The 12,500-nt window shown below is 39.3% G+C and overlaps 1 protein-coding gene across 2 annotated transcripts in view; it reads left to right on the top strand.

The window, feature by feature from the left end:
• LOC137997570 (ephrin type-A receptor 4-like) overlaps positions 1–12,500 on the top strand; it is a 37,894-nt gene that overhangs the window by 5,096 nt on the left and 20,298 nt on the right. Inside the window, exons 3-9 of one of the 2 annotated variants that reach the window (XM_068843651.1) lie at positions 1,745–2,396; positions 3,528–3,671; positions 7,950–8,288; positions 8,912–8,953; positions 9,080–9,182; positions 9,857–9,909; positions 10,797–10,928. In XM_068843651.1, coding sequence (XP_068699752.1) covers positions 1,745–2,396; positions 3,528–3,671; positions 7,950–8,288; positions 8,912–8,953; positions 9,080–9,182; positions 9,857–9,909; positions 10,797–10,928 — 1,465 coding nt within the window. Of the gene's footprint in view, positions 1–1,744; positions 2,397–3,527; positions 3,672–7,949; positions 8,289–8,905; positions 8,954–9,079; positions 9,183–9,856; positions 9,910–10,796; positions 10,929–12,500 lie in introns of both variants that reach the window. The other variant, XM_068843650.1, reaches the window with a different exon arrangement.

The following is a 12,500-nucleotide window of genomic DNA, read 5'->3' as shown; positions in this document are numbered from 1 at the left end:
ATAATAATTCAACTTTAAAAACAGAAAAAATATACATGTAAGCATGCATACAGGGGTAATTTACAGGGATATTAAAAAGTAAGAATTGGAAGCACTATGAAGTTCATTATAATACAATCATAAGAATAGAATCATAAGAATACTATCACTGTGTCAATAACAAATTCATTCCTTTCGGCTCAGATGTGATATGAAAGCTCTTACAGGCAGTACGGTGTTTTAGAATTAAAAAAAAACATGGAAAAAAGAAAATTTAAGTACATGTAAAAACAAAAAAAAAAAAAAAAGAAAAAGTCAAAGTCAAAGTCTTTCGCTTTTTTTATAATCCATCATGATGGCCAAAAGTAAATGCTCTAATCCAAAAGTCTTTATCCGTAATATTCAAAAGAGCTCTTTGTGTACAAGGACTGAGCCTCTCAAGCACAGTAGTGCAGACCTCAGGAGGGTGAATGAGACTTTGGCCTGAATCCACAACATTGTAGTGCTGTAGTCCTCACTGACAGACTCCTGTTATGTCTCCAGCAGTCGTTGTGATGTCAGGAAAGTTACCGATCAGATGGGCTATTAACATAAGTGAATCCTGTTGTTGCTGTGGCCGGATGAGCTCAAAGATACTCCAGAAAAATAGTCAATTGAACAGTCAAACATAATACATGTATTTTGGGTGATTGTGCTGCTTACTTTGCATACTACATGTACAGTCTGAAGAACTCATTGTTTCAAATAGCCCTTATCAGAGTCATCAGTGATTTTGCCACATAATCGCAGAGGCTGAGGGGTCATTTTGTATGGAATTGACTCTTAAACCTCTTTTGTGTACATGTAATAAAAAAAATGTGCCTGCAGGCTCAACTCCAATAAGGTCCATTTTGACAACTTAATACAAAAATGTCTTGACTGTTGTTTTTTGAAAATAATCATTTTGCCCCAAATCATTATTGCAGTACCATCACATTGGAGGATACACAAAGTTGCATTTCTGATGGAGAGGAAAACAGTGTTTTAATGAAGTGAATGTTAGATTAAATTAAATGGAAGGAGGAGCGAGTAGTGGTCAGGAGTTATCATATGGTTGTACACAACTTGAACTTACATGTAAATTCATGGTTCAGGGAGGAAGCAGTGCAGCCTAGTGGTTAGGATGCTTGCCTTGATATCAGGAGTTCCCAGATTTGTCCCTAGTAGTCCCTCGTTCAACTTCTCTTCCGCACTTACATGTACAAATAGTCAACTGGTGTGCCTCCAGCCAGTTGGGATTCTTAACAGTTGTTGTTGTGGTGTTCTGTCGTTTTGTTGGCCCTGAAAAGCCCATGTGGGGTGTTGTCAAGTAAGTACTGTATTGTTGTATTGTTGAAGCAGTCATGCAGTCAACTCCACACTACAGTCTGCACTCTCTTAATTATTCACACAGTCTTTAAGGCAGTCATTGTAACATCTTGATTGTAATAATTATTATGTACTACTGTATGCATATCACCCACCGATGGTGACCTACTAGCCAGTTAAGATTACAGGAGACATGATTATTCATGTAGTACAGCTTACTGATGGTTCAATTCTACTATTGCAAGCTGTGAAGTACAGTAATCAACCTAACGATATTCAAACAAACCCAGCAATTAATATAAACCACATGTACATGTACAACTGTTATCATGGTAGTCATGCTGTTTGTCAAGTATTATTAATAATTTTATACCCCATAGTTTAATTCTTAATTGTTATCATTTCTTGTTATTTGCAGTGGAATCCACCATCAAGTATGACCATGGTGTACTCTGTCTGTGATGTTTACACTACAGCAACACCTAGGAACTGGCTAAGAACTCCCTTTATTCCACTAAGGGGTGCAAAACTGCTGGACATTAAAGTGGGTTATGTTTTGAGAAGTTGCCCACCTGGTGCAAGCATCCACTGCAAAACACGTTTTGGTTTATATGTGCATCACGCTGATGGCAAGTTGCCTAATCCTGATCCTGCTGAAATGAACTATGAGTTTGTAGAAAACATTGTGCCAAAAGGAACCCTTCCAGACTATAAAAAAGGGAAAGAATTTGTATATCATGGCAAAGTGTTTACCAAGTCAAAAGGCCTTTATCTGGCATTTAAAGATGAGGGAGCTTGCATTTCAATCCGAAACTTTACAGCTGGCTATAAATACTGCCCTGAACAGGGCAGAGATTTGGTGATGTTTCCAAAAACTATTGCTCCAGCAGATGATGCTGATTCAGTGCAGAGAGAGGGAAGATGTAGTGACCTGAACTCTGTCAACCAAAATAAGTCAGTTGGTGTTTGTCTCAGTAGTGGAAAATGGAACATCACTAAGGGTTCAGAGTGTCTCTGTCGTAAGGGTTATGAGCTGGTTCAGTCTTTGCCTAATTCATTTGAATGTAAAGGTACAGTAAGTTCATAATTGACTTGTTGTCTTTTTACAAGCCTATTAATTTAAGTGTACAACTAAAAGTCTAGGGAAGGCAAGTGGTTACATGTAGCCAGGGAAGCAAGGGCTGATGGAGGGAAGTTGCAACCATCAGTGCACGATTTATACATTCTCTTCATGTGTGTTTTACCCCCTCTGGAATTCACATCTGTGTATTCCGAGAGGATTCCTATATTGATGAAAGAGGGATAGAGGAATTTGACCAAAGGTGTTGTTACCAAAATTTTATTATTGTGTTTGTAGCCGATATAACGTGTGCTCTGATTGGCTAATTGTGACTGAATTGAAGGGCATTATTCTCCCGGAATATTGGCCCTCGGCCATTTTTGTACGCGCTCGGTCTGTACTGCCACGACCTCGGGCCAATATTCCCCAGTACGGCCCTCGCGCTCGGTTAGTAAGAAGTTAGTAATAATTACCTGTTAGTAGGGTATCATCAGCACTTGTCCCAAATTCTGTTTGCCTTCTGAAGTAGACAAACATTCAAAAGGATATCCAAACCACACATTAAAGGAGGCAATTAATGCAGAATTTGGAACTAGCAACAATATTCTAGAAAGATAAGGACTCACCCTCTGAGCATTTGTTTTGCTGGTTTTCCCAAAAAAAAAAAAAAAAAAAAAAGCAGGGTGTTTGGGAACTTTCAAATACAACTTAATAACTAAGTGGGATTTTATATGTTGAATTTACACATGCAGCTTGCAGTACTGTAAAAATAGTAAGTAGCTCTTGACTGATTATATTGGCTTTGCTAATTGTTGTACTTACAGTAGGTCTTGATGCTATGAGGTACTGTTACAGTAATGCTAGTGAAAATTAATCAAGGTTAAAATCAAGTAAAATGGTAAAATCAACTTTTATTTTTGCAATAGGATTACGGTTAAATGACTTTGTCTATTCTTTAAATCTGTGCATCTCCTTTGATATAGATGAGCAGAATTGGGCCAAAAAAGAGAGAGAAATACATGCATGGGGGTTGACATGGTCTTTCTACCCTTTGCAAACAACTTTGTTTTTTTGTTGGGGGAGGGGGGGGGGGGGAGGATTGAGCTATATTTATAATTAGGGTTTTTTCACTCTTTTCTAGAATGCAAAAAAGGTTTTTTCAAGAGCATTGTAAGCAACAGTGAGTGTGGTGAATGTCCTCAGCATTCTGTGCCTAACCCAACCAGAATAAGCTGTACATGCACAGATGGATTCTATGCCTTGATGCCCTTAATGCCTTGTGAAAGTAAGACGTTTTACATTATGCTAATATAGTAACTGTATGATTGTGTGCCACTCCCCTTTGGGGCTTTCCAGTGCCAAGGAAACAAATTATCATTTATTATTAATTGTTTTAAAAAAAAAACAAATTTTGGCTGAAGGCAGGCCATTAAATTGGCTCCCTGCTGGTTTGTACAAGTGCAGCAGAGAAGTTGAAGTACATGAAGATAATACTAATAATACAACTTTATTTTCACACGATAATGATTAAAGCTGGGTGGCTTGTGAGGTCGTGCACAAATACATATCAAATCATTATTGGTTTTTGAGGAGAGGGGAAAACGGGAGTACCTGGAGAAAAGCCTTTCGAGGCAGTGTGGAGAACCAGTAAACTGAACCACATATGTTGCCGGATTTGGGAATTGGCCACATTGGTGGGAGGAGAGTGCGCCACCCCTGCTCCCCAGAACCACTCCAGCGAGTTGTGAGAGTTTGAAGCCTTTTAACTTTGGTACCCTCAGGGGGAGTGAGGGGGGCTAATTAGCCCCCCACTTTTTACGAGGATGGCTTTTTTTTGTTTTAGTGTTAGGTGTGTATGGAGAAATGGAGAAGGCAAATAAAACGAAAAAAGTCCGATTCACCTCCGATTATCTGGAGATGAGGTTTGATTACCCTTGATGTGAGCCAGAGACTGGCTGAATGGAATTGCAACGTTTCCAGATCGAGTTTTTTGTCTCATATCTCATAAATTAATTATTTAGCTCTTTGACTTCCTTTGAAAGGATAAAATCAAATAAACTAAGCCCTGTATGTAGGAGGTAGCATAACTAGTTTAAGCAGAAGCTTGTCACTAGTCTGGAAGTGTGTTGACTTTGCATGGCATAGAAAAGTTACCTCTGAAGTGTTGGACACTTACGTGTTCGCTGGATCGACAAAAGTACTGCTTGACAATTGTTGTTACCCGAAATGGGTAACAAGTCCTTTCTGTGAGTGCAAGAGGCTTGAAGTCTTATCTTTTTCTTGGATTGGTTTGAAGGAGGTGCCAGTCCCTGAGGAGTCAGAACACAAAATTGTCATTGCTTTGCCAAAATAATCGAGACACTGCACGGCAAGGGATACCCATCCGAGGAGATGATGATCAGGAATCTAACTTTATCCAGCTTCTTAAAGTGTCACTACGATGAAAATTTTGCATGTCCTTTTTTTTTCTTTAGATTTTGAAATAGACGTACTAAATATGTATCCTGACAATTTTTATCTCAAAATTCCCAAGGAAAGTATTATTATTGTAGTGTAGTTTTTCGGTTTTCGCTGTCCACCATTACTTGAACGGCAAATGACCGTGAGCGAGGAAAAGGGTTGGGTCCAGCTGGATCGCCGGGGGTCTGACGTCATATTCGCAACGCTCAAAATAAACGCGGCTAATTTCCCATGCCGTCTATGAGATGTGAGAGATCGCCGAGTTGCTTTTTGCTGATATTATATACATTACTCCTTGATCGACTTGTGCGCTTAAATGTCAAACGCCCACAAAGCGATGCGCGTATGACGTCACGAGCCAAGTCTTGGGTGAAGACCGCTTACAAAATAATCGCAGGCTTCTCCAATGCCGTCCGAGTAATGGCGGACAGATTTTAAGCGGGTTTTGGCTGGCTATTTCCCAGACTTATTTCGCTTCTATCGTTCCAAATTTTAAAGCATTGTATAATTTTGAACATATTGACTTAATTGTCGTTGAAAAAATTCGAAAAGAAAACCAAAATTGTTTGTCGTAGTGGCACTAACTCCCAGGACGGGGGGGCGGGGGGGGTACTCCCAGAAAAATTGGCTAGGGGTGTGCGGCCCGCTTCCCTAAACCCTTACCCTATTTATGACCACAATCTGCGATTTTCCCTACCCTATTTATGACCTGACCAAAAATTTGGTACCCTATTTATGACCTGACCCTTAAATCAATACCCTGGTGCAGACCTGCCTTATAATTATTTCCCTAGGTCAGACCAATGTTAAAGGCAATGTTTAGGGGGAGAGGAAGGCAAAGCGCGGATGGAAGAAGGGGGACATGATAAAGAAGTAGCTTCTTCTAAATGAAAAACGAATTCAAGACTAGAGTGCAAAAATCGATACTCTATTTATGACCAAAATGGCGGAAAATTGGCCAAAATCGATACCCTATTTATGACCAAAACGGCTGAAAACCCCTACCCTTTGGGGCCGCACATACCTATATAGCCCATGTAAGGGAAAGCGTTTCAGTATTTCTTTTGTCTTCACTTAAGCCAACTTCTTTTTGCGCACACTGATAATCCTTCGAAGTTTATGCAAACACTGATAATCCTTCGAAGTTTATGCAATCCAAGCGTATTTCAGCTACCACAGGGCAGAATCTTGCTCGCCTAACCATCAACGCTGTAGAAAGTATACGAAACGATGAATCATTTGATTCATTTTGCAGTCATCCTTATAAAATTGAAAAAGCATCACTCAGTTTCTGAGCTGATGCTCCCAAGGAAATGACCTCATCTCGTTATGAAATAGCTACTAGGGATCCACAATATCCGAGCACAGCTCGTTACTACTACCGAGGACTATACTTTGAAACAGTAGATTGCATAACATCTCCTATAAAAGAGCGTTTCAAATGGCCAGCATTTCATGGTTACCAGAATTAGGAGAGTTTGCTCATCAAGAGAACAAAAGAGGAAGAGGTTGGGAAGGAAATGAATGACTTATTATTGCATTTCAGAGGCGATGTATGTCCAACAACATTTGGCGCTCAGCTAAGTACATGTACATTCAAAGTGTTGATGTCGGGTCACAACACCGAAGTAGAGTGCTTTGAAGCCGTCTTAAACAAACTGAAATCTTTGAATCTACAGGAACGAGATTTAATTAACCAAGTTGCAAGGATCTGCAAGCTCAGTGGTACACGTCAATCCTGCCACCAGTTCAACAGGAGAGCGTTGTGCGCGTTCGTTTTCGAACGCTAGACGAGTAAAAACCTGGCTTCGTTCTCGAATGCACAAAGCAAGTTTTACTCATTTGTCCATCCTAAATACTCATAACACAAGAGTATTTGCCTGTTATCGGTTGTCAGTGCTTTTGTTTCGCTAAATGACAATTGCAAGATAAATTTTGGGAAATTCACGGTGACCGATTTCCATAAACTATTGTCCGTTGAAATGTAAGTGATGCCATACGAGTGCCGTTGGTACACTGAACTACCAACTCATAATATTGAAATATGGAGCAAAATTTGTAATGCGGTGGACTTTGTTAAACGCCATTTTATAGTTTTTATGAAACTTATTTTCTCTTATTGACAGTTATTGTTGTCATTCCAGAGTCATTTTTAAGCAAGGAATCGTATCTCATTTTTTTGACTGCATAGGAAACTACTGTCATTAACGTTAATTTAATTCGATTTATGTTCACTAGTTATTTGAGGAAAGACGTAAAACACATAAAGGTACTCACTAAATGACACTATTGTTTGAATCATACTTGCTTTATTTAGTGACGAGAATTTACAAAGCTATGACCTCGTACCAAACTTGTCGCAAACTTTTCATGTTTATGTGTTTTTAACATGTGTAAAAGCGCAGATCCCGGGCTGAGAAATATATATCAAGTAAACAAAACCTCCAAAATATTGCTGCAAAAGCAAAAAATACGCAAGTGCCTATCATATTATACTTTAAACAGGTTCCGCCGTCCCTGACCTCTGCATTGTAAAGAGCATATAGGTCCATTCCTTTGATAACATCACAAAAGTGCTTTGCAGGCTACTGTATAGGTTTTTTGGCTTAGCTTTGGGACAAACTTTATATGTACTGGACATCAGCTTTACATTACGTGAAATGGCACTCCTCATAAGAAGCATTTTTAAGTTTTAAAATTAATAGGTTAACGGTCACCATAGATGCATCCCACTGCTGCAATGGTATACCTTTGCAGCAGTGGGCTAATGTTTCAGTCAATCTCAACATTACTTAAAGGTTTTCCTCCTTCATCAAAATCAACTTCCTGGTAATTACACCTGCCTGTGATCATACAGACAGATGTAATATTACATGTAGCTGCCACGCAGAGGCTTTCCTGATATCGCCAAGTCTCTTAGGCTGCAAGAAGGGTTGATTAGTAGAGCAAGTTTGTTTGTTCCTTAGTTTGAGTGTATTTTCTAAATATGGAGAGATTAACGAAAAAAATCAAGTATAGATATAAGTACTGGACGTGAATTGAACTTTAAAAGTGATTCATTGTGTTTTGTCATTTATTTGTGATCGATATATTTCCTACACAGCGTTGCCCCTGGCTCCGTTGAATGCCAGTGCAAGCATTGTTACAACAACACATTTAACCATGAGTTGGATACCACGGAATAGCGTAAACAGAACACTGCGATATTCCATTGATTGCTTCATATGTGAGTCACGAAACGACGCAGAGTGCGGAGTGCCTTGTGGTCCAAATGTACAGTTTCAGCCAAGCCGAGACAATATCTCTAATGCCAATTTAACAGTGGATGGCTTGCAGCCTGGCAGCTTTTATTTATTCAGAGTATACTCTGTTAATGAGTTGAATAAACAGGAAAAAGACAGGGACAAATGGAAGTATGCAACAGTGCTTGTACGTACCAAGGGTAAGATATCAACTTGGATGTCATAATTATTTGCACCGCTATGGTTGCATCACCAGCCTTAAAGCTATAAAAGCTTGTGGGGTCGTGTGTTTAAGAACTAAACTAACCTATTCTACGCTGTACATCAAAACATATTTACAAATCAGATATATTATATGGACACAGTGATCAATAATATATAAAATTCTGTTATCTGCATCTTATAGCAGATGCTGATGTACATTCAAACTTAAAATCTATAAAGTAGTCTTCAGTGCTGACTCGCCTCCTGAGCTGATTAAAATTCAGGCTCGCAAATGCCTCCTTGTCGTTGTAGGTATCAAGTTCCATAACGATGCTCCTCTATATGAGAGAGAGTTTTTCATGTATCTTGACTCGCACCTTGGTACGAGAATACAGTTCTAGTCTCGAGTGAAGTTTATTTTGGCCGATAGTTTCATCGAGTTACTTCATTCAAGACCAGAACCGTCTTTTCGTAAGATATCAAGTTGAATGTCATAATTATCTCCACCGCTATTGTTGGATTACCACTAAACCATTGTGATGGTGGATTGAGCATATAATTTATGCTGGAAGAAACTGCAAAACAAGAATGACTTTGTAATATTATTTTTAAGCTGCAGACGAAACAACTGCTGTCCCAACATCAAGAGGGCACCCTTCAGGTGGGACATTTCTCCACGTTGCCATTCAGTGTTGTCTATTGTTATTATTTCCTCAAGTAGTATTTCTTTTATTAAATCAGCCAGTTGGATCTCCTAATTATTGATGCTAGTTCGTTCTTTTGCCAGGTGGAGGCTTAACTTCTTCACAGCTGAAGATGGTTCTGTACGTCGGAATTCCAGTTGTTATTGTCCTTGTCAGCTCTGTGATTGTGTTTATTTGCGTCTGCAGGTAAATATAATAACAGTATTGAGTGGGGGAGGGGCGGGTGGTATGTTGAAATAATTGAAATAATTTTGTAATTGTATTGGATCATTTTGCCGTACACTTTGAGGGGAGCGAAAAAGAAGGATAAAATTGATTAGTTATCACTTAATTGAGTAATACTCAAGAGCTCAATATTCATAAATTGATGAAACTGTAACAATGCTAGCAAGCATAATTATGGTAATCTTATGTTAAAAATAATATAAGGAAGATTATCCTTGATTTGTGTCATCCATAAAAAGCGTTGTGGGATTAGTCACTTTTGAGGTGCTCAGCCTGGCTTAAAGGTTTCAGTTTCGTGTATATTTACAGTACTGAATACAGCATGTGTAGCTATTAAGCTCCCATGGAATGAAATTCACCCACAGCTTCATGTAATGCCTGAAAGACATGATTTGTTTACTTTTCCCCAGGCCTTAGACACTCGTATATTGCAGTATATTGAGAAATACATGCGAGAGAGGCAACCTCGTTCCCAGGGTCTCTTCACTGAACGACAATGGAGACCCTGGGAACGAGGTTACCGAGAGATGCTCATAGGACTGTATTTGAAAAAAAGTTGACGAGAATAACTAGATAATTTTGTATGGGTTTACATTAGCAATTCAGCAATAAATGAACAATGCACGTTCTTTTAGGGCACACAGAAGGAGAGGTTACAATTCTCCAGTAGAGATGAAGGATGGACGCGGTTTGTATTTCCAAAATTATGATTTTCTTTTTACGTTTTTGCTAGTAAAAGTGTTTAGACTTTTGCTTTCTAAGAAGTTGGGCAAAGTATAATGAGCCGATCAAATCGAAACTTCAACACCCCCCTCCCCCCCTCCCCCGGGCAAACACTGGGCATTTGACTATCTTCTGTACCCGGGGAGTGGGGAATTTAACCTTTGCCTGCGTGGGGTGGGGAAAATTGAATCGGAAGTGTCAGGTTTCAAATGATTTTTTTTTCGGGCGCCGAAGTCGCTAAACAGCTATAAAGCACGTGTTTGGACGAGATGGAAGAGTTTAAAGGAAGAGATATAGGATTTGTGAGCGATTGGCTTACAAAGGCCTTCAAAAGACAGGAGGAGCCGACGACGATTGTTCTTTAGTAGGGTATGACAGACAAATCCGACGATAGCGTAGGGTAGGGGATGTAGTGTTGGCATTGACTGTACGAGTATTTTAAGTTCCCGGTAAAACACGTCCCGTCCATATAAAAATAGGGAGCTTAAGCATGCGCGCTTTAGCGACGCGGACGGCAACCGGAATCGAGCAGTTTTCCGTTTTAACTTGTCTTCACACAACCACAATTGCAATGCTAAGTATCTTTTCTCCATTAGAGATGATTAGTACCACTAATCCACTGGCACACGAAATGTTCTCTTCCGGTTGCTGTCCGCCTCTCAAAAACGCGTGTGCTTAAGCTCCCTAATAACTAATCTGAAAACGCAGTGTTGAAACGTCACATTTTACACCATTCCAAGCTTCAAACCTTTACGTTTGAAGCTTGGAATGGTACGAAAATTCCCTGTTAATGTGAGCATCTATTTGCATTTATTTTCATCAATTCCGATCTCTTTATTTCCACTTTTCTAGTTATTTTACCACCCCGTGGGCAACGGTTATACATAGATCCAAGTAATTACGAAGACCCAGCGGAAGCGTTGAAGGATTTTGCCAAAGAACTGGATAAAAGCTGGATCAAATTGGACCAAATAATCGGAGGAGGTACTTTGCTATATAGTGCTAGAAACTAAAAAAATAAAAAATGAAAAATAAAAAATTCCAGGTTTCCCCCGTTTCAAAAGCCGGGCAACTGAATCCGTAAATTTGGTTTTCCCTGATAAATGCTTGGTTTGCCCGTTAGGAAACCCCCTACGATTAAATGCACGCCACGTTGAAATGCAATCACATAGCGTTAGAGATTGAGTATCCCATAGTTCTAAGTGTGTGCCTGTGGTTTTTTTTTGTTGAAGTCGCGGTTTGAGTTTTAGCATTTTCAAAGTGGAGTCTTCGATCTCCATCGCGTGCGTGTTTGTGATGTTATCTCTTGCATTTTCCTATCTGACAATTTTTGCAAAAGCCACAGCTATTCAAAACACGGGAAATGCCTAGCGTGGCAGCTTGTTCCGTAAGAACCTTTTTTATAAGCTGAGATTGGGAATTTTAAGAACGTATTAAGAGCATCCCTCAGGCTGAGGGTCGATTAAGAACATTTTGATTTTGCTCACTTGTATTTGAAATGAAATACTTAAGGGCATATTTTGTATAACATAACAATGGATTTCGTATTGCATGATACTCATCTCAGTTTGTAATAATAAGCAGTTTTTATTTTTAGGTTACCTGCTAACGTCCGTGTTGATTTATTGAAACACATACATACCGAAACACATGTACCATACCATGTAAATTTAATCGAGGAGAAAATGACGTCAAAGACTCAAATAGTTTAAGAATGCAAAGTGTGTGTATGCGGCTGGATTAATATGCAGCCCACGGGAGTTTCGGGCTTTCAGAGTTTTAAACTCTTGTTTTGCATATACAGTAAGTCGCGTTTACACGCTGAAATCTTAAGCTACAGTGAGAACATGACGTCACTTTTCCCCAGATCCAGCCCTCTGACGTCCAATCGGTCTTTTTTGAGCATGAGTAATGGCAGACGGTGAAATCCAGAACTTACACTCAAAGTAAACAACCTTTGGATAAAATTCAATGCCTAGTCAGGTGTTAAGCAATCGCACTTTAGAAATCTGGAGAAACATAGGAAGTTTTTTTTTTATGCTCAAAATTTAGCCAGTCAGGTGTTAAGCAATCACCCTTTCGAAATCTGGAGAAACAAACCTAATTGATTTAAACTGTTTGTACCTGTAAATTTAAACCTTTGAAATTCATGTAAACCTTTGAGGATGATGAGGTGGACGAGCCTGCTGGTTATGCAATAGACCTATTTACAGTTGTGTGCTTGGTTACTTGGCCTTTAAATGAAAGTGAGGCTGTTGTTGACCTTGTTATGATACAGACCTCCCTCCTGTTGTTATGTTAATGATGTTGCTGTCATGCTAATTAGTAAGAATTTACATAAGAAAAGCAGTGAGGTTTTATCAAAACAAAGTTAACAAGTTCGTCTCCAGCGTCACTTTCATGCACAGGCCAGGTAACTACGCACACAACTGTAAAATGGACTATTCGTTTTCTATTTTTGGCTGGGTTGTCCGTTGTTTTTTCTTCAGGAAACCAGCCTTTTCATTTCACCAAAAACTTTTCGCCCGGTAAACTTTATTGTGGTCTGGGACAACC

The sequence above is a fragment of the Montipora foliosa genome, chromosome 3, assembly GCF_036669935.1.
Source record: "Montipora foliosa isolate CH-2021 chromosome 3, ASM3666993v2, whole genome shotgun sequence".
Taxonomy (NCBI): domain Eukaryota; kingdom Metazoa; phylum Cnidaria; class Anthozoa; order Scleractinia; family Acroporidae; genus Montipora; species Montipora foliosa.
This window is presented reverse-complemented; position numbering and strand designations above follow the sequence as displayed.